The sequence below is a fragment of the Nicotiana sylvestris genome, chromosome 2 (assembly GCF_000393655.2).
Source record: "Nicotiana sylvestris chromosome 2, ASM39365v2, whole genome shotgun sequence".
In the NCBI taxonomy this organism is placed as follows: Eukaryota; Viridiplantae; Streptophyta; class Magnoliopsida; order Solanales; family Solanaceae; genus Nicotiana; species Nicotiana sylvestris.
Window position 1 is genome coordinate 162,450,060 of NC_091058.1, and position 27,605 is coordinate 162,477,664.

General features: G+C 36.5%; 1 protein-coding gene across 4 annotated transcripts; it reads left to right on the forward strand.

The window, feature by feature from the left end:
- Positions 1-3,827: 3,827 nt before the first annotated feature.
- Positions 3,828-19,319, forward strand: LOC104227653 (protein transport protein SEC24 A-like). Of its 4 annotated transcripts, none has more exons than XM_009779935.2 (14): positions 3,828-4,016; positions 6,609-7,759; positions 7,861-7,999; positions 9,061-9,251; positions 12,187-12,294; positions 12,372-12,575; positions 12,735-12,966; positions 13,633-13,782; positions 13,872-14,028; positions 14,253-14,380; positions 14,484-14,806; positions 14,889-15,077; positions 16,819-17,058; positions 18,689-19,319. In XM_009779935.2, exons 2-13 carry the CDS (start codon positions 6,638-6,640, stop codon positions 17,050-17,052), a joined length of 3,177 nt encoding a protein of 1,058 aa, XP_009778237.1. In that variant the 5' UTR covers positions 3,828-4,016; positions 6,609-6,637; the 3' UTR covers positions 17,053-17,058; positions 18,689-19,319. The 4 variants fall into 4 exon arrangements, with proteins under 4 accessions (XP_009778237.1, XP_009778236.1, XP_009778238.1 ...); XM_009779934.2 differs by having other exon boundaries at positions 18,745-19,319; XM_009779936.2 differs by having other exon boundaries at positions 6,620-7,759; positions 18,779-19,319.
- The last annotated feature ends 8,286 nt before the right edge of the window (positions 19,320-27,605 follow it).

The following is a 27,605-nucleotide window of genomic DNA, read 5'->3' on the forward strand; positions in this document are numbered from 1 at the left end:
CCTCGCCTCACTAATAGTATGGCTGAGCCGAAGAACCTGGATCTGCATATGAAAAACATGTGCAGGAAAGGGTATGAGTACACCACAGCGGTACCAAGTAAGTGCCAAGCCTAACCTCGGTCAAGTAGTGACGAGGAAGGTCAGGGCCCTACTGGTTATATATATATATATATATATATATATATATACTAGGTAAAACAGTATGAAGTGTGACAGTATAACTAAAGACACTAACAGTTAATAAAGAGTAAAATCACAGACAGAATATGCTCAGTACATAGAGGTAGCAATAAGGGATCTCCCAGGATATCGTCCCCTAGTCCCAAACGTAAAGTTATAGAGGATCTCCCGAAATATCGTCCCGTAGTTTGGATCATAAATATGTTGGGGAAACTACCGGAATACAAATCCGTAGTCCCAAAGTAAATATCCATTACGAATAGGCAGGGAGGAATCTCCCACGTGTCGTCCCGTAGTCCCAAACATAAAAGTGCAGGGAAGATCTTCCGGAATATCGATCCGTAGTCCCAAATTAAACACGTAGGGGGGATCTCCCGGGATATCGTCTCGTAGTCCCAAAGTAAATACACAATAGTCTCAGAAAGAATTTACAGTTCTATTCAAGTTCATACTAAGAAAACAGAGATTTTTATCCTAAACATGTTGCACATAATTCAAGTAGACAGTTTAAGTAGATAATAGAGTTAAGTCACTTAAGCATGCTTTCCTAAGCTAAACAGTAGGCTTTAGTATAAGTAGTGTTTAACAAGAAAAGGAAATGCAGATATTTACTTAATGAAAACAGGATTTTCAACAATTAGCACGTGTACGCACTCGTCACCTCACGTACACGACACTCATATAACAATAGAACCAAAATCCTAAGGGGAGTACCCACACACAAGGTTAGAAAATTCACTTACCTCAACCAGCTTAAATCAATTCGAAATCACATTCTTGCCACGAGTACCCGACTCCAAATGGCCCAAATCTATTCAAATTAATTACATGATGTAAATATAACTTCAAGTAACTAATTATTTCGAAGCTATCATGCGAAATTAAGAAAATCGCCCAAAAAGTCCCTCCGACCCCCCCACGGCCCGTAATCGGGTAAAATTTATAAATTATGAACACCCGATCACTCATGAGCACACTCGAACAAAAATCATCAGAATTCGACGTCAAAATCCCACTCAAAACTCGGATTCTCAATTGGGGAACCTTTCTCCCATTTTCAACTTTTATCCCCCAAATTCCTTAATTGAAAGAGGAAAACATCAATAGATTATAGTTCTAAGATCAAAATCAAGTTAGAAATCGTTATCCAATGATCCTCCTTCAAAACACTCAAAATATCGTCTCCCACTGAGCTCTAATTCGATTTTTTTGTTATGAAATCTAAAAACCCTCGAATTTTCTATATCTGCCTAGCAATTTTCGCTTCTGTGGTCATGGGACCGCACCTGCAGTCCCGCTTCTGCGGCTGGGGATCGCACATGCGAGTTTTCATTAAATAGCCATAACCTGCGCCTACGCTGCTTTCTTTGCAGATGTGGTCCGTTCCTGCGGTCCAATAACCGCATCTGTGCTCACTAGCCAACAGTGCCAGAATTGCACCTGCGACTCACTCCATCGCATCTGCGGCTGCGAAAATACCAGAAGCAGAAACCTTCATATTTTGCCTAAGTCCAAAATCACCTCCATTAAGCATCTGAAACTCACTCGAGACTCCCAGGACCTCAACCAAACATACCGACCAATCCTAAAACATCATACGGACTCATTGCTACCTTCAAATGATATCAAACAATGCTAAAACTACGAATCACCCTCCAATCCAAACCTAAAGAATTTGAAACTTCAAGAAACCTACAACCGATGCTGAAACCAACCAAACCAAGTCCGATTGACCCAAAATTTTGCACACAAGTCACATTCAACGCTACAGAGCTATTCCAACTTTAATCGGATTCCGACTTCGATATCCAAATCTCACTATCGATCCGGAAACTTCGAAAATTCAACTTTCGGCATTTCAAGCCTAAATAAGCTACGGGCCTCCCAATCACAATCCAAACACGCTCTAAGCCCGAAATCACTCAACGGAGCTAACGGAATCGACGAAAAGTGCATTCCGAGGCTGTCTTCACACTGCTCCGACTACGGTCCAAATTCTAAAGCTTAAGCTCTCATTGAGGGAGTAAGTGTCCCAAAACACTCCGAAACTCACAATGAATCATCCCGGCAAATCAAAGTAGTTGAAGCAAATACGGGAAAAGCAGTTAATAGGGGATCGGGGCGTAAATTCTTAAAACGATCGGCCGGGTCGTTACATGACCGGGCGTGCTTTTTATTGCTTTTTGTATGGATATTCCGGTTATAACCAAATCCGTAGTGCTCCTGAGGACCAAGAGAAGACCACTTTCACTTGTCCCTATGGTACTTTCGCATTCTCGCAGATGCCTTTTGAGATGGCGAATTTTCAATGGTGTATAATAGTTTTTGCCCCTACTTTATTTCTTTTTTTGCTTAGGTTCCTATATTTAATTTGGTAAATATATTAAACTTTGATCCCTCCAAAAAAACTTGAAAAGTTGTAAATGATGATGAATAATTATGCACAAGAATAAATCTAAAATGCTAATAACAACAACCTTGAAGAACTTATTTGATACTGGGAGAGTGCTTTGTCGATCAAATCTTCATAGTAATTCTAAAATTATAATTAAATTTCTCTTCCATCTTATTTTTAATAGAAAAATTATTTTAGAAATATAAATTTAGATTTTGTAATTTAACACAATATGCAATAGAAAATAAATTTCCAATTTTTTTAAACTTAATAGATTAGAATCTAGAAAATAAAATAAAAAATATTTAAATTTTATCCAATTTACTTAATTAAGTGGGGATATAACACAGGAAAAAGGAGAGGTGCTTAGCAAGTGATCAACTTCTAGTCTCACATTTATTAAATACGGTTGATGGCTACATGCTACTGAAACAAAGATATTTTTTTTCTTAAAATAATTTAATTTGTCAAAAATCATGTAATCCTTAATTGGTTGGGGAGCGAAATTTTCTTTTAAAAATAAAGCATTAATGAGTTAATGACAAACTAAGTTAATTCTTGAATTCTGTTTTAATAAATTTGGGTCTTTCTGAATTTCATCTAAACCTAGACTTTAATCACCATATTTTTTCTAGCATAAACGATGGTCATATGAAATTATGAGTAGTTAGTCAATAAATACCAAAATAATCTATTAAAATATCTTCTTCTTCTTTTTTCTACTTCTAATTAGAAATTTTATGCTCACAAATTCATAAAATATAAAAATATCTTCTTTAATCTGTGATTATATTCCATTTGGAATCATTTTGCATACTTTAAATTATGCTACTAAATATCAAGTTACTTTGTCCTTTTGATATATTTACTTATTCCTTAGCATGCTTGCTTTCTTATAAATATTTCTTTTAATAAATTATCTAATGATATGATCAGAAAACATAAATAATGAATAATAAACGATTAAGATGCGATGATGTTAAAAAAGTTGTGCATAAAAACGTAACACAAATTATTATTATTATTAAGTAAAACCATTATAATTGACTTTAGTGCTTTGATCTTGGGCTCGGGCTCACCATGGGTAAACAATAATAAACTTATAACTTTTGCTCCATTTTTATCAGATTTATGGTTAGTAAAAACGAAGACGACACGACGAATATAACAATAACAATAATAATAATAATAATAATAATAATAATAATAATAATTGATTTTTCTTTCCAAATTGTGTTTTGGATCTTCTCAATTCACTTACGTAAAGAATAATGTTTGCTGCCGAAATTTTAACCGTTACCTCTTGGAGACTTGACCGCTACTTCGATCTCGCTGAAGCTGATCGCCGGCTCTCTCAACTCCGATTCCACATTTTCCCGGCGACTTCACGGCGAGATCTTTAATCACGTTAATTCCACCTGCACTCCAAATTCTTTCATAGGTATGCCAGTTTTATTTGCTTCAATTATGCACTTTTTTCTTTTTTTTTTTGGAATCAAAATCGGATTTTCTTTTAATTTTGTGAATGTGATTTTATTTCAGTCAAACTTGTTGAATGTTAGTTGTAGGCTAATTGTGATTTTTCTTTAACCATATTGCTGAATATTTGAATTTGGCGATTCGCATGATTACTGCGTTTAGTTAAAATACTTATGTTTTGGCAATTTATTCAGGTGGTGATGCTAGTTTAGTTTAATTTCTATTAATTGGCATGAATAACTTTGTGAAATAAAAGTTATTAGTAGAAAATGTGAAGACACTATGATTTTTGTAGTAGAAGAGAAATTATTGGGTATTAGAATGAAAAGTGTTCTGATGGAGCTGAATGGATAATGAGGGTTCATAGAGTTAACCTCAACTAGTTCGGGATTGAGACATAGAAGTGGTAATAATTCTTGTTGTATACTTGGTCTGATATCTTGGATATTGATCAGTGGGACAGTATGAGCGGTGTGATTAGAGGAAGATATCAGAATAGAGGCAAACCTAGAATGGCGTTCGAGTGTTTCCCTGTGAGATTTAGCTGCTACAGGTAACTTGTGAATTTTCTTCTTCGCAGAGCACCAGCTAAATGAAATGAAACCGATCTTTTAGCATCACCTTCACAGTTAAGCATTCACCCATTTTCTCTCTATCTCAAAACAATTCATTATTTTCTATGCAAACTCACTGTAATGGGAAAAACTGAAAACAGTTACTAAAAGTGATCGCTCCACTCCGCTCCGCTTAAGCGAAAGAGCGATGCAAAACCATCATTTATCGTAGGTGCAGTGATAAGATTTTATAGAGGGCAATGCATTTCAGGTTGAAATCACAAGTAACCACAGATTAGCATGCTGCGGGGAATATTTACTCTTGACTCAAGAAATGAAAACCAAGCTTTGTCAACCAGACCCCCTTAGAAATTATGAGGCCCAAGGTAATACACTTGAAAAGAGAAGGATGTTCTTCTTTGGATGACTTTAAAAGATGAAAATAAAAGAGATTCTAGAATATTAGAAAATCAAAGCTCTTTGATATATGAGTTACAGGAATCTTCTCCTTACACTTAAGTATTCTCGTCCCCCACTTCTTATTCTGCTCTAATTTTGAGATGACTCCTTTTCTACCTCTATAATTTCTTCGCTTCTCTTGGTTTGATTTTAGAAGAAGAGAATGTACAGCGTGGAATGTAGACTCACTAGCACTTATGTGGGTGCTTTGGAGGGAAAGGAACAGATGAACTTTGAAGGGATGGAATATGATCTTGCACAGATTAGGACATCTCTTTTGTTTTTGATAAGTTTTTAGTGCACCCGCGAGATCTCAATTTGTGTAGAGAATTGATTGTCTTTTGTAGACATCCATATTTTGGTGTAGATTCTTTACTTCTGATGTACTACCATACGGGGTTTCATTACCCCCAAAACATCGATGAAATATTACCTTACCTTTTTTTCCCCTTGGTTTGACTCTTCTTCTTCGCTATGATGTCTCTTTCTTTTTCCTATCCTGTGCAAGTCTCCTTCTTCCTCTTCTTCTTATGGTTTTCTCTTCTCCATCTCTCTTATACTCTCTCTTGCTATAGTTCTTTTTCTCCTTTTCTTGTCTGCTTTCTGCTTTGTTTTCTATTCTCCAATTATGGATTTTATAAACGGATTGCATGGAAAATAAAAGGCGACTCTTGCTAAAGCTGATTATTTGTATACTTACTAAAGTAATCAAATTATGAAATTAAAGATACAAGTAATTCTTTTATGTCTGGTTAATTGAATATTGAAAATAAGTTTTGCAGTTGAAGTATACTTTGTGTGGGTTTTTTAAAAGCACATATTAATGATGTTAAATTTGAGTTGTTGGAATTAATGTTGTCATTACTTTATGTTGATGCTGAGATTAGCGGTGTTAATTGCGATGTTAATGGTTAAGTACAATTTTTTTTTTTGTTGCTAAACGAAGACATTTTATTGAAAAGTAAAGCTAGTTATTACAACATGGAATTGAATGAAAAGTTATAGTTCCTTAAGAGTCTTGTTCTAATTGCGATGAAGTAAAGTTTGGAGGGAGATCAAAGATTACCGAAATCCTGCCTATTTTCATAGGCTAATGTCTTTCCTAATCCTGTCAGTAAATCAGCCACACCATTACCCTTTCTGTAGGTGTGGCAAATTTCCAGCATTCGGAGTTCATTCAGCAGCGACCTGCAGTCAGAAAAATATGAGTATCTGATTTCCACTATGAATAAGCATACAATTTTATATATGCATGATGCTTTTTTTTTTTTTTTTTTTTTTTTTTTTGTATTTTCTGAAAATTTATGTTTCACTTTGAAGAAGCTTGCACTTCACTTTTTGCTTAAAGTTCAACGAGTCTTCTTGCTTTTATGTGCTTTAAGCTCTAATGTTAATGTGTTATTGTTTAAACAGTAGCTTCTTGTTTTTTTTTGGTATACCTTTTTCCCTATCCAGTCTTGGGATCTTGGAACACCTGCTCTTTAGCTAATGTACAAGTCTAGTTGTACTTTTTCTGTGACATCTTTGTTTGTTGCTGCTAGTATTTTAACAGGAACAGTTCTTTGAAAACATGGGCACTGAATATCCTAATGGTCCTGCCATTCCCTCGAGGCCTGTTTCTGCCTTTAGTGTTGCGCAAAGTTTAACACTCTTTCAATCATCTGGCCCTGTGGTTGGATCCGAAGCTTCTGCATTTCGGCATGCTTCTCCTAGTTCTTCCCAGATTACGTCTCCTTCCTCTGCATCTGGTGCCATGGTTGGAACTGAGGCCTCTGCTTTTAGAACAATGTCATCAGGTATGCCTAATGATGCAGCTAGGCCACCTCCAACATCTGCATCTCTATATGGACCACCAGCTGCTGGCCCTTACCAACGCTTTCCAGCACCACAGTTTTCTTCTACAGCTGGGGTACCTCCACCACACACTTCACTTGCAGGGCAACCTGTTTTACGACCGTCAGTTAGACCCGTTTCAGGTCCCTTCTCAACATCTCATGTTTCCCTTAATCCCCATATCCAACCTCCTCATGTTCCGATGGGATTCCCCCCTCAAAATGCGAGCATGGTGCAACCCGGTGCAGTTGTTCCTCGGTCACCTGTAGATACCCAGTTTTCTGCTGCCAGGGCGACCATGCATCCATCTTCACCACCAGCAGGTCCAGCTTATCCTGCTGCCAGACCCGGCTTTCAATCTGCTTTTCCAGGGTATATGAGTCATCAAAATACAGCGGGCGCACAGGCTCAACCAAGACAATCTTTAGCCTTTCCTTCTCAGCAAGGTGGTTATGTTCCGACAATGGCAGCAACATCTAGCCCCTATCTTGCCCAACAAGGAGGCTATGCAGCTCCACCATCAGTAGCATCTCAACTGGGTAGCTCAAGGGAACAAATGCAGCATCCAGGGTCTACACCTCCTACGGCAGTTATGCAGGGTTTAGTGGAAGATTTCAGTTCCTTCTCTATTGGGTCTGTTCCAGGATCATTTGATCCGGGGCTTGATTCTAAAGTTCTACCAAGGCCATTGGAAGGTGACCTGGAACGGAACCCTTTGTCCGAGATGTATCCGATGAACTGTAGTTCAAGATATTTGAGGCTAACGACTAGTGGCATTCCAAATTCTCAGTCCTTGGCTTCAAGGTGGCACTTAACTCTTGGAGCAGTTGTTTCTCCTCTTGCTGAAGCTCCTAATGGGGTTTGTATCCATGAAATGTAACAGTTACATATTTGATACTGAAAGATTTATTTCGTTGTGCAAATCTCTTATTGCTCTATCTGCAAAATTTCTTTATTCAGGAAGAAGTTCCAGTAGTTAATTTTGCCCCAACTGGCATCATACGGTGTAAAAGGTGCCGGACTTATGTAAATCCCTATGTGACATTTAGTGACAGTGGAAGAAAGTGGCGATGTAACTTATGTGCATTGCTTAATGATGGTAAGTATTGTCAACTCCTCAGTATTGATTCCGCTCTTAAATCTCTTCTCTATTACATTTTTTAAGCTGTATCGTCTGATTTTGGTGTGCTTAAAAGTGCTAATATTGTGTAGCAAAAACAGGTCAAGTCCACCAATATTTTATACTCCCTCCATTTCAATTTGTTTGAACCTTTTCGGAGTACGAGGGTCAAGTTGCCTAATTTCAGTGTGAATTCAGACATAGATTCTTTAAGCTGTTTGAAATATAATGCACATATTTAGAAACTACATAAAAAGTACTATAAGCCACAATAGTTAACAATTCAAAATATGTAAAAACTATTTGCAAAAAATACGGTCAAAGAAATTTTGTTTGACACTTTGGGTCCCCAAATAGTAATAGGTTCATTCTTTTTGAAACGAAGGGAGTAACAATTCTAAGTGAACTTCTGTTTGTACTTATCGGCTTTCCAAAATTAGGTAGGACGGAAGGAGTGGGGGGTGAAAGAGAGTGAGAGAGAAGTGGGCTTAATGGAAATGAAGCGTCACACCCTTCTACACTTATGACTTTGTGTACATGGGTTATGGGAATGCAAGGGTTGCAATGTCACAAGATGACCTTGATTTAGTAACTGTAGATACTCTCAGATCTATGGAGCGAATTCAGAGATAAATTTAAAACTAGTTAAACTAAGAGGCTTTTTTTTTTCATGATGTTGCCTTACATATTCTAAGTAGGTATTTTCCACTTATTTGCATCTTTTGTTAGTCTTTCTTCAGCTTTTCACTCACCTATTATTGAAAATGCTGCTATATGTTAAAACTCAACCAATGGCCTCTCTCTATTTGTGACTGCTGAAGTGGTCATGGCCTGATATGGCTAGTTTGTTAGGTTAACATCTCAGTGTATTTTCATATTGATGTTCCATTCCATGTCAAACCTTCCAGCTGGGTAGCAGTTGTGTTTTTTTTTTCTTTTTAAACTTGCAGATTTCTCTCTTCGCTACCGTAACGTATATAGGTGTAGATTCACTTGTCCTATTTTGAAGTGCATTGGGTCATCATTCTCTTTATGTCCAGTTCCTGGCGAATATTTTGCCCATTTGGATGCCAGTGGCAGAAGAATCGATTTGGATCAAAGGCCTGAACTTACCCAGGGGAGTGTGGAGTTCATTGCTCCCACTGATTACATGGTCCGGCCTCCAATGCCTCCACTTTACTTTTTCCTCATCGATGTATCTGTATCTGCTGTGAAGAGTGGAATGCTCGAGGTATGCATTTGTGTTGTAGTTATCAAGCTTTGCAATTTGCATCTAACTGAAAAGCATGTCAGTCCAGACTTTAATTCACTTATGACAACTTATCGTCCTTGTATTCATTTTGCTCACTAACTGATGCTCCTCATATTATAATACCCAATAAATATTGGAATGCCTTTCCGGAAGCAGAGGAATATATGAACCTGAAACATATAGGTTTAGTCACAGGGACTTCTCTGTTCTTTTCTTGGTTAATTAATTTTTGCTCAATTTTCAATGCTTAGTTATTCTTGAGGTCAGCTAATTCTTACTCTTTTCTTTTCTAAATATTTTGGGGTAGGGTTGGCCCTGTGAATAACTGGGTTGGGGACGGTAGAAGAGGAAAGGCCTTTGGTGGGATTAGAACCCTATACCTAAGTACTTATTAATAAAAGGAAGAACCCTATACCTAGGTGATGCAAAGTGGAGTTGTAACTGCAAGGCTGAAATCTCAATCTCTACAAATTTCTCTTTGTAATGGCTACTGGATGCAATTTCTCCAGGTTAAACAATCAAAGCTTCATAGACATATTTACTTTACTCTCTTTCTTTCTTTTTTTCCGGGTAAGAAAAGGTGGGCATGAACCCACCAAAACAACAATCTATGCATATAACTATATACGAGACTCCTATAGAGTCATGAATCAGCCAGAAGCCTAAGCGAGGTTCAGCAAGAAATTGGACACCTGGGCCGAAACAGTAAGCGAAGTGAGACAGAAAATCTACTGAGAAGTTTGTGTCACGACCCATTTTCTGAACAAGCCGGGACCGGCACTCAATCACTAAGCATGACCGAGCGAACCTTCTCTGCTTATCAAATCTATTATAACTCCAAACTTTACATGCAATAGGGCAATACTCTAACCAAATACTTTTGATTAATTTAAACATTTAAATAAATCAACTCCAAAACTTTATTCATAGTAACCAATGAAATACTGCTAAGTTATTATCAAAAACATCTGAATCTTAACCCAACGACTATGTCTATGAAGCCTCTACTAATAAACTGACGCACTGCTCAGGACATGAGATTTCCTGGCCAGTTCTCTAAGTAACCAAGAAATAACTAAATAAAGATGACTCTAAGGAATACTCCACGAACAAAAGCGAAGTTCACCAATAGCACTGGAAGAGAAAGAAGTCCTAACTCGTAGCCTGCTCTCCTGCAAATCCGGTTCCTACGTTGTACCGCAGACCAACGTAGGTTCCCAAAAGAGAACGTCAAGTACCATCCATTGTACTCAGTGAGTCTCAACAACAGGGGGCGAAACTTTAATAACATATACATTATGAGCAAGGGTTCTAAATGCATGTAAAACATAAAGCTTATAAGAATAATTCTAAATAATTGCATAATGGCAGATTATGAATATTCTAAAAGAAATTCTTTTTCTTTTTCTTTTTTATAAAAAAAATACTTCACTTTATACTTTGGGAGTTCCAACTATCCTGACTTAATTCTGTCTCAGTCACCGTGTGATCGGCACGGGTTCGATCCCAACCTGATCGAATAGGCCCAATCCACGAGGTGCCACTCGCTTCATGGTTCTCAGCGTTCATGTATCATGCCTTAGCATGGCTAAGTAAATTCTCAGCAACGAGACCCTCGGCTCGTGTGCTCCCTACTTTGGCATAAGTAGTTTCAGGAAGTCAACGCCTTGGTCAGGACCCTTGGCCTGTACGATGACCCCTTCTCAGAATAAAGGACACTCCCAAAAATCCTTTCTTTTTAAAACTTCTTTTTGTGACTTTGCAAGTCTAAATCTTTTCTTTATAGAACATCATGTACATGCTCATGCTGGTATCCTTAAATGTAAAGCATGGCATAAGAATGAAATAAACATGTAAAAGTATTTCTAAAGATTCTTTCTTCTTCATAAATTTTCAACATGAAAATAACATATATGAATAACACAAAAATCTGAAAATTTAAGCACATATATCATAATAAATCATCTAAACTTTTGCTAGAACAATTCTAAGTTAATAGGTACTCACTCGCTCCAATTAAGTAAATATAAACTCTTTTAAGCAATTCATCAAACACCTTGTATGCGTGCTTTTGTGAGTTAAACCACTTTAGTAAAGGGTTATATCAACTCACCTCAAAACTTCTCGAGCCAATACGTAGGCCCCAGTCCAATTGACACCAGTCAAACAATTGATTCTACAATAACCAGTGCATTTTAATCAATTTTAAAGTTTCACACCTAACACATGAAATCTATTGTTGATATGGAGAAAGAAGGGAATTAACTATTCAATTCTTACCTATTACTACTATAGAGTAATTGATAATAGGAAATTTTTATATACCTTAGTCCAAGAATAAGTGAGTTGTGAAGAACCCTATATCTTCTTTCGTGAAAATTTCTGGCTGCCTTCGTTCGTGATTCTGTGCGTTTGTGTGTTCGGCTCTCTCTAAGGCATTAAGCCTTTATTTGATCCCTTCCAACCCTTAAGTCACGTGACTTTCTTTCTGATTAGTTGCTTTCTCTTTTATTTTATTTTTTTTCTTTTTCTTTTGTTTTTCTTTAACTAATAATTAATAATACCCACTTTTAAATAATTTAGTAACACTGAAATTATTAATATATTATTAATATTCCTCTAATTGTATATTCAGTTATTTAAGTGTGTGTGTGTGTATATATATATATATATTTTCACTATAGGCAAGAAAATAATAATAATAATAATAAATTAAATTCTATAATTAGCGTGTCTCGAAACTTTTATAAATTTGAGGAGTGTTACAGTTTGCTTCTCAATGAACATGAGAGACCAAAATTTGATCAAAGGAACTCATGGCTTGAACAATACTATGGATGAGACCAGAACACGACGCATTGAGAGCACACTTCTACATTCGTCTCTTTCTTTACCAGTTTACAAATCTTTTCAGGTTGTATCACAAACGATCAAGAGTTGTTTGGACAATTTGCCTGGCTTTCCAAGAACACAGATCGGGTTTATAACTTATGACAGTACATTACACTTTTATAATATGAAGGCAAGTGATTTGATGTGGGCGTACTTTTAATATCCTTCTAGTGTATACATTATAAGGTTCTTTTGCTCTTCTGCCAGTCATCCTTCACTCAGCCACAAATGATCGTCATGTCAGATCTGGACGATGTATTTATTCCGTTGCCAGATGATCTCCTTGTCAATTTGTCGGAATCAAGAACTGTGGTAGATGCATTTTTAGACAGCTTGCCTTCAATGTTCCAGGAGAATGTAAATGTGGAATCAGCATTTGGTCCAGCTCTTAAAGCAGCCTTCATGGTTATGGTGCGTGGACTTCTTTCTACCATCTCTGTACATGATTTGCTGATTGAGTTATGTCCTTTGTGCCAGAGAAGTTTGCCGTCCAAATTTAGTCAATCGTAAAATCACCTTTTTTGCCTTATGTTGACTCCATACTGACTAATATCGCTTCTCTGCTTCCAGAGTCAACTTGGTGGTAAATTGCTGATCTTTCAGCACACTCTTCCATCATTAGGTGTTGGCCGCTTAACGCTGCGAGGAGATGATCTTCGTGTTTATGGAACTGACAAGGAGCATACATTGAGAACTCCAGAAGATCCTTTCTATAAACAGATGGCCGCCGATTTCACCAAGTATCAAGTAGCAGTTAATGTATATGGTTTCAGCGACAAATATACTGATATAGCTACATTAGGTAGTTGATCTTTCACTGTTACAACATATTGATATATCTATATTAGGTAATTGAACTTCCACTATAACTAGCATCTAAAAAGCTAGAGCGAAAAATCAAAACTTCTTATGAACTGTCTTCTATGATGTAGTCCAACTAGCTTTCTTTCTCGACTTGTCTCTACTTATTTGATTGATTTTTCTGTGTCGCTGCCTAAAACTCAGATATACCATCTATTCCAGACACAAATAGTTTATAATTTTAAGATGTGAACCATTAGTTTTTGCGCCTTCTAATGATTTCCAAATGTTTAAATTCACTTGCCGATGTATGTGAGGCCTTTTAATTAGCCAAATTAAGACCTCAAAGAGAAGTTTGGCGCAGAAGGCTGATTTGGCAACCGTCTTGATAATTTCAATAAACTGTGCTTTTACTTTTATGTTTTATATAAGTGTAAGTAGCAACAATATCTCTGTAATAAAGACATCCTAAAAAAGCTTCGGTGTCTAAATGTCGTCTTACTTTTTAGTTTACTGAAACCTCTCCTGTTTCTGTGATTGGTTTAGCTTCATTAACTTCTTTGACAATAACTTACATCTCTGTAATTTGTAGTCTTTGATACTCTTTTGTTTGATGTAACCCTTGATGAGATATTGGTATATATTGATTTTCAATTATGTTGTCTAGGGACTCTTGCAAAGTATACAGGTGGTCAGGTATATTACTATCCAAGTTTCCAAGCTGCTGTTCACAAAGAAAAATTACATCATGAGTTAGCCAGAGATCTTACAAGGGAGACTGCTTGGGAGTCTGTCATGCGTATAAGATGTGGAAAAGGTTATCTTACTATAGTACTCCTCGTCTCCTCCCACAAGACACACAAGTTCCATCATTGGACACTAAGTGTTCTTTCCTTTTTCTTTCAGGTGTTCGTTCCACTACGTATCATGGGAACTTCATGCTGAGATCTACTGATCTAATGGCACTTCCAGCTGTTGACTGTGATAAAGCATATGCGATGCAGTTATCGCTTGAGGAAACATTGCTTACATCTCAGACGGTCTATTTCCAAGTAGCCCTATTGTATCCTTTAGCATAATAACTGCTTCTGCGTCATTCTTCAGGGAATTTGAATGCAATTCTAGATTTCCTGTTAGCACTCGTTTTTTTGTAATAAAAAAAAATATAAATAGTGAAAGCATTCTTGTCCTACATCTTGTATATGTTTTAGAAAACAAAGTAACTTACCTTAAGAGAATTTATCTTTCCTCTTGGTTCCATGAAACAATTCTTAACAAATAAAAAAGATACACTTCATCTTCTGGAGAAAGGCGCATTAGGGTGCACACAGCAGCAGCACCTGTGGTCGCAGACTTAGGAGAAATGTATCGCCTGGCTGATACGGGTGCCATTGTTTCTCTTTTTACGAGGCTGGGTACCACTAAAGCTAATATTTTCCTGCATTTGGTTCTTTGACTTTAATACCTGTGGTTTTAGTAGTTTTAGGTGTCTAATTTATGAGGTTATCTTATCTGCAGCTAGTGAGAAAGCTCTGACCTCTAAATTGGAGGAGGCTCGAACTTTTATTCAACTCCGGATTGTGAAAGCTCTTAGAGAATATCGAAATCTCCATGCTGTCCAACACTTCCTAGGAGGAAGGATGATATATCCAGAATCTTTAAAATGCTTGCCCTTGTATGGATTAGCATTATGTAAATCGATAGCCTTCCGTGATGGGTATGCTGATGCTCAGCTTGATGAACGCTGCACTGCTGGATATACCATGATGGCTTTGCCTGTTAAAACATTGTTGAAACTTCTTTATCCGCAGTTGATTCGTGTAGATGAATATCTTCTAAAGGTATGTTTCTGTATACCCTTTTGCATTATATCTAGTCATATTTAAGAATTTCTAAAACCTAATCTGCATCACCTTTTTCCAGAAACCATCTTTGGGTGAGGATTCTATAGACATATGGAATGGGCTTCCACTTGCTGCAGGGAGTTTAGATCCTCAAGGTCTCTATCTCTATGACGATGGTTTTCGGTTTGTCTTGTGGTTCGGTAGGATGCTTTCACCTGATATACTTAACAATTTGCTTGGGGAAAACTTTGCTGTTGACTTCTCTAAGGTAAATTTATTGACCACCATAACTGTTGAAAATGTTGAAGTTCTATCTAATTGTTATAATACTAAAGATGAGTTTGATGACTGAAATAAAAGGGCTGCATTTGTTTTGACATAACATTCTTTGACCATGTAAAACATCGGTTTTTTGTCTTCATTATACCATGTTGGCAAGGCTCCTCATTGTACAGAATGAACAAAAAAGCAAGCTTTGGGAATTTCTATCCAACTCTCACTGGCAAATTCAATGTTAATTTTGGTAGGTTAAATGTTCGAATCTGGGCAACTTTTTAATTACTGATTAAAGTATAAATTGTTGAAAATGAAAAAAATATTTTCCGTCTATTTGTTTTAGAGGTTTCATCTGTGAAGCCCATCAAGACCTGTTAAATGGGTCGACCCGACCCGGACACGAACCCGTTGACTCTTCGCCCGTGAGTCCTTAACTAGGTCGGTCCGGTTCACTTTCTTATAGGGGCCGGTCCGGATTTGATCCATTAATCAAAACATGTTGACCCGACCCGACCCAGACCCGTAATCCGTAATCCCTTAACTCTGGCCTAATCCAATTAATTAAAAAAAGTTTAAAACTAATAAACAATAAAAATTTCAAACTTTATACATATATACGAACTTGAAATTACTACATGTCCTTGAAGCGAGTTAGAATATAAATGAAAGAAAAATCATACTTTATTAATATTAAAACTTTAGAAACATATGGAATTCGACTATTTCTATAACTAATAGTCTAAACCATATGGAATTCGACTATTTTGACAAGATGCCTCATAGTGTCTGGTACTATATTCTTCCTTCAACGTGTGTGAGCTGGTCCGGGCCGGTTGACCTGTGGGTCAGCTGCCGGTTCTGGTCCGGTCCGGTCCGGTTCAGTGGGTCAAAATATTATTGCCCGGCCCAGGCACCTTAAATTAATAGGTTGGTCCGGTTAAGGTTTCGTGGGTCATGGGCCGATTAAAGGGTCAATTTTAATGGGTTATGTGGGACGGTTCGTGGGTCGACCCGGCCCATTTGACAGGTCTAAGCTCATCTACTGAACGCATCTGCATGTGTGGATGCTGTTCTTCTATCTACTTATGACCATATTATCTTTCAGTTTCTTTATTAGCATTAGTCTTCATTTTTCTCTATCCTAACAAACAACTAGAGTGTCATCCTTTCTTTATCAGTTTCAGATTAGTATTCCAGGTCCTATTACTTATATCCTTGTAGTTTCTCATCTATAATCCGTAGATTTGGATTCATTGTAAATTTCACTGGATAAACCCTCTTGAATGTTGAAGAATTTCTTTGGAGGATGCATCTAGGAATTGATAATCGATGATCTAGCTACCATATTTGGCATATTCTAACAGTTAACATTTCGCTTGATAAATCCCCCATAAATGAAAATAAAGAACCGAAACGTCAAGCTCTATGGAGATGGATCTTACATATCCCTTAGGGAACTTACTTTTGTCTTAACTGATGTCTGTTAACAGAAATATGTTGCTTACTTAGAATTTGTAAAACCTTGTTTATTGTTGTGCTTATAGAAAATCTGAGTTTGGTTTCTTAATAGCTTTAACATAGCTTGACAACCTGGGTTATTTAAACCGAATGGCCTCTCTTTTTGTCTTTTTCTTTAATGGCCTTCATTTTTGTCGATAATTTGAGATAAATCTTGCGATCGCCTTATCTAGTATTCTCTAATGTGGTTATTCTTCTTTGTCATTGAGAAACAGGTTTCTCTTCGAGAACTAGATAATGAAATGTCAAGAAAATTGATGGGCTTGCTTAAGAAGTACAGGGAAAGTGACAGCTCATATTATCAATTAAGTTATCTGGTGAGACAAGGTGAACAGCCTAGAGAAGGATACTTCCTGCTTGCAAATCTAATTGAGGATGCAGCTGCTGGTGCAAATGGTTATCTTGATTGGATTATGCAACTTCACCGGCAAGTCCAGCAAAATGCATAATTTAAGGTAATGACAAGGGGCCATTTGCTAGTATTTTATGTGTTCTTGGAAATGACATCTGAACAGATTGCTTACTCTATGTTAATCTAAATGAACCAACACTTGCATGTTACATTTTCAGTTTCTTATACCTCTATGTTCCATAGGGATCTACCAAAAATTTGATAAGAGTTTGGTAGTTCCTAATTCTGATCCATCAACACTTGAAAGCTATCAACAACAATCTAGTAAGCCAGCTCCGTCGCATCTTAACTAGGATCGTTACATACTATGACGTGTCTGTCATAAACCACCACAGTCTTGAAAAAAGAAAGTGCTCTCATTTGTTTACCCCATTATTTATTTATTTATTTTAATATTTGTGTTCAGACTCCACTTGTGTGGGATTCCACTGGGTTTTTTTTTTTTTTTTTGTTGTGTTCAAATGCACTAGGTCAAGAAATATGAAAGGCGCTCTACTGCATGGGGAGGTAACTTTTATAAAAGGGTGAAATAGATATATGTCTATGCACATAGAAACATCTTGCGTTCTGCTAACTACTAGGGAATATCCTTTTGGTCTGTGTCATGCGGTGCTAGTGTTATTTGTTGATTTCTCCTGCATCAGAAAGCGCAAATTGACATTCTACAGTTCTCTGTCTCCTGTGCCTTTTCCCTTCTTATATTTTAGTTTTAGTTGCATTACATTTAATGTCATTTTTAGAGTGGTAGTGGTGTGAGCTCTTTATTTTGTGGCTGCTTTTGGTGTTTATTGCACAAGTATAATGTGGAAAACGAAGAACAACATAGGTAAAGTACTTAAGAACAGGATAGATAAATACTTCTAACTGCATATTTAAAACTGTGCAGTTTACTTCCTATGACTGGGATTTCACAGAATTAACAAACTTGTTCACCTTTTTCATTTCTAACGAAATTACTTAAGGCGGTAACTTATGGAGAGTGAACCTTATTATAACTTTTACTTGGTTTTTCGTTAATTGATGAGGTGTTATGACCTATTTTTACATGCCAATAATTAAACATTATATCTAGTGATTCTATAAAGTACAAGTCTAAGTTTCGCGGACTCTTCGTTTTTGGTGCCGCACCCATCTCGACATGGGATGGGAGCGTGTGCAGGAGCGTGATACGTCCCAGATTCGGTCAACTAACTTCGGATACTTTGCCCTGAGTCCATCGGCAAATTTGGGGGGAAATTAAGATTTTGATTTCTCAAAATTAAATTGTAATACTTTTGTCTCATAGTTGCTGCTTTGTGTTTGAGAAAAACCTTGAATTTAAGGGGTCGTGTTTTGAGTTCGGACTTCTAATAGACAGTAGCAATGATATAGAGTTGGTGGAAGGCCTTGAATGACTTTCTTTTTCTCTTTATAGCTCTTTTTTTTTTTTTTTTTTATAATTTTGAATTTTTTTAGTTAAATTTCCGCACTCGTATCCATACCTGGATCCGCACCCCCGAATCCTAAAATTTAGATTTTGCCAAATCCGACACTCGAATACGTGTCCTATCGGATGCCCGCACCCGAGTCCGAGCAACTTAGGTACAAGTTACTAAATAACAAGCCAATAAGGTTGAATTGACATTTACTGCTTTCAGTTTGACATGACTGACAAATATCTTCTTCTTACACAGTTTCTTATGTGCTTGCAAGTTGCACCATCAATTCCTGGTTACTTCTCTGGTTGCAGATCCCCCATTTTTATCAGTATTCTTTGTTTCCAGTTTTCTTGGTCCACTGAGCTGTCGTTCTCCGAGGACATTGGAAGTGATGATGTACCCTATTATATATGGTCTGCCGGATGAGCTAAAGCTTTCATGTAAGAAACTCTGCTATTAGTATCGACACTGCTGATTGCTTCATTTACCTGATTTATGGTGTAACATTAACTCGAAGAACTACTAGAGTTTGCTTCTCAAGTTGGAATCATTTCGAAATATGCCTGGACCTGTGGATCCATGATGGAGCATTTTTGAAATATTGGAAGAAGGGAGACCCCAGTTCCTAGCTGTACTGCCTGAGCATGAATGTTTCTTTCCTCTTCTTTTTGGGCGGGATAGAACGTGATTTTGCATGCGTTCCTGGGACCGTTTTACTTAGATGTAGGTAGGTATGAGGTTTTGTACATCGCATCTTAGTTGGGGTAACCCAAAATTTTCCTGCCCAGGAACAATTTTGTATTTGCTTAAGCGAGTAGCGCCATGAAACTTCTGTAAGGAGGAATACGTTACGATATTCAAAATGCCATGAAATTTGTTTTTGTTATGAATAGTTTGTACATTGGATACTACTTTGGATACTACATTAGATACTACATTGGATGCTACATTGGATGCCCATGTTGTGAATAACTTAAAGATTAAATTTCCTATTTTATGTCCATCATCTTTACTTTTTATGTCTATAAAAGACCATGTAATTGCAATGAAAAATTATACCAAAGTGAAAGAAGAAAACACTTCTCCATTCTCTCTATCTCTTCTTGTTTACATTTTATTGCATTGTTTTTATTTTATAACACGTTATCAGCACGAAGCTCTAATTTTATTCTTAACTCCCGCTAAGTTGAGCCATATTTTATTAAGGTATGTTTCATTATAATCATCTTATTTATGGCAGTACATATCATATGCTCACTGTTTGCAGATTACTTGTGCCCTTGGGCATCTTATATAGTTTAAGTACATTGCAGTGATTAAATAACTATTTCCTTCTGTGCTCAACTCTTAGAGGACCTCAAAGTCATCAAACTAGCTATGCACTAATGTCATGGACTCCCTGGATCAAAACATATCTTTAATGCATTTTGAAGAACTGTGAGAAATGAATTGACAAGCAATAATTTTTAATTACTTTATATTTATTGGAACATATAAATAATGTTAGTCACGTTCAGTTCTATTAACACATATATATCAATAATATAAAGTGAAATGAAACAAGTATGTAATTTCTACTTTATGGCAAGAATAAAATGAAATAGTAGATTGTTAACATGATATAGCTCTATTTTCATTTCTTTTACCTTAATCGTTTTGTTTTCATTAATTGTTTATTATTATAATTATTTCTCTAACTTATTCATCTTTTATGATAGTTTTCACTATGTCAAATTTATCAAAACTTGAATTTGTGGCACTTGACATCACCGGGAGGAACTATTTATCATGGGTTCTTGATGCTGAAATTCACCTTGACGCTAAAGGTCTTGGAAATACTATTATACAAGGAAATGAAGCATCAAATCAGGATAAAGTGAAGGCCATGATTTTCCTTCGTCATCATCTACATGAAGGGTTAAAAACTGAATATTTAACCGTAAAAGATCCACTTGAATTATGGATTAATTTGAAGGATCGATATGACCACCTAAAACTTACGGTATTACCAAAAGCTCGGTATGAGTGGATACATTTAAGGTTGCAAGACTTTAAAACCGTAAGTGAGTATAATTCTGCTATCTTTAAAGTAAGTTCTCTATTAAAATTATGTGGAGACACTATCACATATGAGGACTTATTGGAAAAAACATTTTCTACTTTTCACGCTTCAAATGTGGTGCTACAACAACAATACCGTGAAAAAGGTTTTAAGAAATATTCTGAGTTAATCACATGCCTACTTGTGGCTGAGCAGAATAATACTCTATTAATGAAAAATCATGAAGCCCGTCCCACTGGGTCAGCTCCATTTCCGGAAGTGAATGTTGTAGCAACATATGATAAGTTTGAAAGAAAACAAAATAATTACCGTGGTCGTGGACATGGTCGTAAACGTGGACGTGGCAGGGGGCGAAACAATTATTGTCATTATGGTGGAAATAAATTGGAGAACAATAAGGGTTCTCAAATTAATCATTCAAAAGGTAACGCTAGTATGTGTCACCGATGTGGTATGAGAGGTCATTGGGCATGCATTTGTCGTACGCCAGAACATTTTGTCAAACTTTATCAAGCCTCCCTCAAGAAAAAAGAAAATAATGTGGAGGCACACTTGACCTTTCAAAATAATGATGATGAAGCAGGTCCCTCAAATAAATATGATTCTAAGGCACATCTTGCATATAAAGATGATGATTTTGAAGGCCTAACAAATATTACTCATTTAGAAGTTGGGGACTTCTTTGAGGATATTGACTGAAGAACTAATCATCTTACTGGGGAATGAAGCTATAAAAGTTGTTATGTTTATGTTTGCAACTAGTTTATTTTTCTTGAGTGTATTTTCCTAATGCATCATGTGTTGCTAGTTTCTACATTTCTAATGTATTTCTTAATGTTTTTTTCCTGCTTGTCTTTCATATTTCTTATGATGTATTATTTGTCTTTTTTATGAAGAATATGAAAATTCCCCAGTCTTCAGTTGGACTCAAGATTAATAAAGATGATATATGTCTTCTGGATAGTGCTACAACACACACTATTTTAAAAGATAAGAGATATTTCTCTTATTTGGTAATGAAAGAAGCGAATGTTAATACAATATCCGGTAGTACAAGATTAATTGAAGGTTCTGGAAGAGCCAATTTATTACTACCAGGAGGAACAAATTTGGCTATTGATGAAGCACTATATTGTAGTAAATCTCAAAGAAACTTATTAAGTTTCAAAGATATTCGCCAAAATGGCTATCATATTGAGACTACAAATGATGAAAAGATTGAATATCTTTATATTACTACAATAATGTCCGGTAAGAAATATGTGCTTGAAATGTTACCTGCTCTTTCCTCCGGCTTATACTACACAAGTATTAGCAGGATTGAAACACATGCCATAGTAAACGAGAAGTTTACTAATCAAGATAATTTTATTATTTGGCATGACCGGTTGGGCCATCCTGGTTCTAATATGATGCGTAAAATAATTGAGAATTCACATGGACATGCAATGAAGAATCAGAAGATTCTTCAATTTAAGGAATTCTCTTGTGCTGCGTGTTCTCAAGGAAAATTAATTATTAGACCATCAACTATTAAAGTTAGGATGGAATCCCCTGCATTTCTGGAACGTATACAGGGTGATATATGTGGGCCCATTCACCCTCCATGTGGACCATTCAAATATTATATGGTTTTGGTAGATGCATCTACAAGATGGTCACATGTGTGCTTACTATCAACTCACAATACGGCATTTGCGAGATTGTTGGCTCAAATAATAAAGCTAAGAGCACAATTTCCAGATTATGCAATTAAAACAATTCGTCTTGATAATGCTGGTGAGTTTACATCCCAAGCTTTTAATGATTATTGTATTTCAACTGGGATAACAATTAAGCATCCGATTGCTCATGTTCATACACAAAATGGTCTAGCAGAATCATTGATCAAACGCCTCCAATTAATTGCTAGACCAATGCTTATGAGAACAAAACTTTCCATTTCAGTATGGGGTCATGCTATTTTGCACGCAGCAGCACTTGTGCGGATAAGGCCCACAAGTTATCATAAAGTCTCCCCATTGCAATTGGCTTTTGGTCAGGAGCCAAATATTTCCCATCTTAGGATCTTTGGTTGTGCGATATATGTTCCAATTGCTCCACCACAACGCACAAAGATGGGTCCTCAAAGAAGGTTGGGGATATATGTTGGATATGAATCTCCTTCTATTATAAAATATCTAGAGCCGATGACTGGAGATTTATTTACGGCAAGATTTTCTGATTTCCATTTTAATGAATCAGTATATCCAACATTAGGGGGAGAAAATAAGCAGCTGAAAAAGAAGATAGATTGGAATGCATTATCACTGTCTCATTTAGATCCTCGAACAAATCAATGTGAACAAGAGGTTCAAAAGATTATTCATTTACAAAATATTGCAAATCAATTGCCAGATGCATTCACTAACCTACCAAGGGTGACTAAGTCACATATTCCAGCTGCTAATGCTCCAATTCGAGTTGATATCCCGACAGAACAATTAATTAAAGCAAATGAGTCTAAGCCATGCTTGAAACGTGGTAGACCAATCGGTTCTAAAGATAAAAATCCTCGAAGAAGAAAAGGAGCAAGTGATCAAAGTGAACATAACACAGAGGTAGTGGCTCAAGAAGAGCCCCAAGACGTAACAAATGATAAGACCTTAGGGGAGGTCCAGGTACCTAAAAATAATGAAAATGAAGAGATATCAATAAGTTACGTCTCAACCGGGAAAAGATGGAACCGAAATAATATTGTTATCGATAACATTTTTGCTTATAATGTTGCTGTTGAAATAATGCAACAAGATGAGGATCTTGAACCAAAATCTGTCAATGAATGTAGACAGAGAAATGATTGGCCAAAATGGAAAGATGCTATCCAGGCAGAGTTAATTTCACTTGGAAAACGTGAAGTCTTCGGACCCATAGTTCGAACAGCTGAAGGCATAAAGCCAGTAGGGTATAAATGGGTTTTTGTGCGGAAACGAAATGATAAAAATGAAGTCGTTAGATATAAAGCACGACTTGTGGCACAAGGGTTTTCCCAAAGGCCTGGAATTGATTATATGGAGACATATTCTCCTGTAGTGGATGCTATCACCTTCAGGTATCTCATAAATATGGCAGTGCAAGAAAAACTTGATATGCATCTAATGGATGTTGTTACAGCCTATTTGTATGGATCATTAGACAACGAAATTTTTATGAAAGTACCTGAGGGATTTAAAGTGCCAGAAGCATATAAAAATTTTCGAGAAACTTGTTCAATAAAGCTTCAGAAATCTTTATACGGATTGAAACAATCAGGACGTATGTGGTACAATCGCCTGAGTGAATACCTGTTGAAAGAAGGGTACAAGAATGATCCAATTTGTCCCTGTGTCTTTATAAAAAGGTCTGGATCTGAATTTGTTATAATCGTCGTGTATGTTGATGATTTAAATATCATTGGAACTCCTGGGGAGCTTCCAAAAACAGTAGACTGTTTGAAGAAAGAATTTGAAATGAAAGATCTTGGAAAGACAAAATTTTGTCTTGGTCTACAAATTGAGTATATGAAAGATGGAATATTTGTCCATCAATCGACATACACCGAAAAGATTTTAAAGCGATTCTATATGGATAAAGCACATCCATTGAGTACCCCGATGGTTGTGAGATCACTTGATATAAAGAAAGATCCATTCCGACCTCATGAAAATGATGAAGAGCTTCTTGGTGCCGAAGTACCATATCTTAGTGCAATTGGGGCATTAATGTATCTTGCCAATAATTCCCGACCAGATATAGCTTTCTCAGTAAGCTTATTGGCAAGATTTAGTACTTCGCCAACACAAAGACACTGGAATGGTATTAAACATATATTCAGATACCTCCAAGGGACCATTGATATGGGTTTATTTTATTCAAATGAATCCAAGCCATCATTGATTGGTTATGCAGATGCAGGATATTTGTCTGATCCACACAAAGGTCGATCTCAGACAGGCTATTTATTTACAAGTGGAGGTACATCCATATCATGGAGTTCGACAAAACAAACTATGGTTGCTACTGTGAGCACGTAATTTTTGCTTCACGAAAACTACTCCAAAAGAAATCGAAAAATAAAACAAATTGCCTTTGGGTACAATTTTGAGAATTTTGCGTGACATTTTGGATAATTATTTTTGTCTGTGAATGTTTATCTTGTTTTAATTAATTTAAAATACAAAAATATATGTTGCATGCACATTTAAGATTTAATTGTGCACTTAGGAATTAATTGAACCATGTTTTTTTTAAGAAAAAGAAAATCACAAAATAATGTATTTTTGCATTTTTAGCATTTCATGTCCAAGTTATGTGATTTTATTTGATTGTGTGTGTTAATTGTTATTAAAAGTTAGTTAGTACTTTTATAAATTAATCTAGTCCTATAAGTTAATTTAGGATTTTTGGAATTTTTAGTTTTATTAGTTTAAGAAAAATAAAGGCAAAATAAAAGAGTGTTAAGTCATATTTGGGCCAAATCAATTTAGAGTCCATCATCCCAAACAATTTTTCTTCCCCTTTGAAATTGAAACCCGTCCAAGACAGCCCAGATAGGCAGCCCATACCCCATCCCCGACCCGGTCTGCCCCATAGCCCAAACAACCCCCCCTTTCTTCACTTCATTTTTCATTTCCAAACCCCTAACAAAAAAACCCTAAACCACCCGCCCCCTCTTCTCTTCATCTTCTCCAAACGACCCCTCTTTCTCCCTCAACATCCATGACTGCCCTCCTTCTTCTTCTTCGAACCAACGACCACCGGCGACTCCATCAACTCGTCGACAGCCCGCCTCACATCCACCACGACCACGACCACCTCCCTTCATACCAACTTCGTCCAAACGACCACCTCCCTTCACACTAGCCTTACTACCAACGACCACCGTTGACTCCATCAACCCGTCGACAACCTACAGCCCAACGACCCTCCAGTCGCGAGCTCCAGCCAGTCTGCCCGTCGCTGCACTGCTGACCACTGGCCAACCTTCTCCATCGACGTCCAATGCCACCAACAGACCCAACGTCGTCACTCGTCAACCAGTCACCAACAGTCCGCCCCTCCAGCTCCTCAGTCGTCGACCAGCAGCCTTCACAGAAACGACCAAACACTCCGTCAGTCATCATGCTCGAGCAACCATGAAACTCTGGCTCAAAACCTTCTAAATCCTCCATTAAAAAATGACTCATTTTACGTCCGCGAGTTCGAGTTTCCGACGGGGTCTTGGTTCCAGATTTGCTCGAGTTTCTTGGAACATTAGCTTGAAGCTTTTGTTTGTTATTTGCCTTTGCTGTACAGCTCTGCTCAAAGAGTTTTCTGTATTCAATCACTTGGAAAATCCATTTTTGGCAACAATGAAGGTCCATTTCCTTTTTCTTTTCATCTTGTCTTTTGGTTAAACTGATATCAATGAGCTGCGTGTTTCCATGATCGAACGTAGTGAGCAGCAGTACAAGTTCATGAATCTGTAGTTCTTCTTGCTTGTTTTAATTATCTTGCCTCGTTCTAGTTTCTATCTTTTCTTAGTTATGTTATGTTATTTCTTTTCTTGTCGTTGTTCATCATTTCTTGCATATGAAGTCAGTTTGTTTTCATTCAGTATGTTGACAGTGTTCATTTGTTTTTGTTTGGGTTTAATATAGAAGTGTGTTAGTTTAATCACTGAATCTTTATTTCGATGATATTTGGTCTGAATTGAGTTTCAAGCTTAAATTGTGATTTGAGTTTGATGAATCTTAATGTCGTTGATTGGGAGTTAGTTTCATGTGTTTAATTAGTCAATTGTTAGGATTTCTCACTTAAGATTGGTTATATCTACTATAGTTTGGTTAATTGATTAGGAGGATTGGATATAGCTGATGAGGTAGAAGGGTAATTTCAGTAGTTTCAGGGGTATTTTGGGATTTAAAGTTTCAAAAAATGATTAATTTGAGTTCTTTGTCCACTAAGCACTAATAATATTAAAATAATGCATTGTTTAATACATAGTAGGGGACAAGACATTTGCTAATGAGGAACATAACATGATAGCATGGGAGTCAATAGGAATATTATAATAACCCATAGTTTTGATTGAAATAATAGGGAACAAAGCATGCAAGTGTGGGGAACAAAATAACTTTAAACAAGAAGACATTAAGTAATGGGATTCAAAGGGGGATGGGGGGTTAGATCTGATGGTTTTTCAAGCCAGAGATAACATGCCTGTTTTTGGGTTATAAATAGGGTCATTCAAAACAGAAGAGGGGCTGGTTTTTTTGGAAGGAAAAAATCAGTTTCTCTTTCAGTTTTTTTCCCAGAGAGTATAGGCTGGATTTTTAACATTTAAAAGTTCAGTAATTTGAAAGTAAAAAAGAGGCTGGTTTTTTTTAATCCTAAAAGGTTCAGTGTGTGAGAGCTAAGAAACTAAAAAGTGAGGTCTTTTCTTTCACTGCTGAATATCAGAACTAGTACTGTTGCTATTTCATTGGTGTTGCTGGTTGGTATTTCTGGGGTTTCAATTGGTTCTTCCTGAGTTTGCTCTTGGTTATTTGCTACCGTTTCATTGGGTGTTGCTGGAATTCTGCTGGTTCTTTTTTTAAAGCTGTTACTGGGTTGTTCTGTCACTGTGTTGCTGTGTTATTACTGTTGTTGACTGCTCCTTCATCTTCTTGTATTTCCATTATCAAGGTACACGTTCTAAAGCTCTCAAATTTAATGGAAAGGAAGTAAAGAGTTGTTGGAATGGATTTTTGAACTTCCCCTTTTCTTTGTGTTTACTTTAATGTATAAGCAGTAGTTCACTTGATATTTAATAGCATGTATTAGAATGACTTGGGAATGTAGAAACTGGACTGATTAAATCTATTTCTACAAACATGTGAATATCAATTGTAATTAATCTTAGTTGGTGATTACTAGTTATGAAATATACTGTACTTAATTCTTCTTCAGTAGTCGTGAAATAGTTTCAAATAGTTTATGTCACAAAACAGGTTCAAATAGTTTATATGTTGGTTTAATAGGTCTAATTCTGAAATTACGAGTTCACTTGAGCAAATAACATCCTTTTAAATAGCAATGTAAATAATGTTAGTAACTAATGTTAGTTCTCAA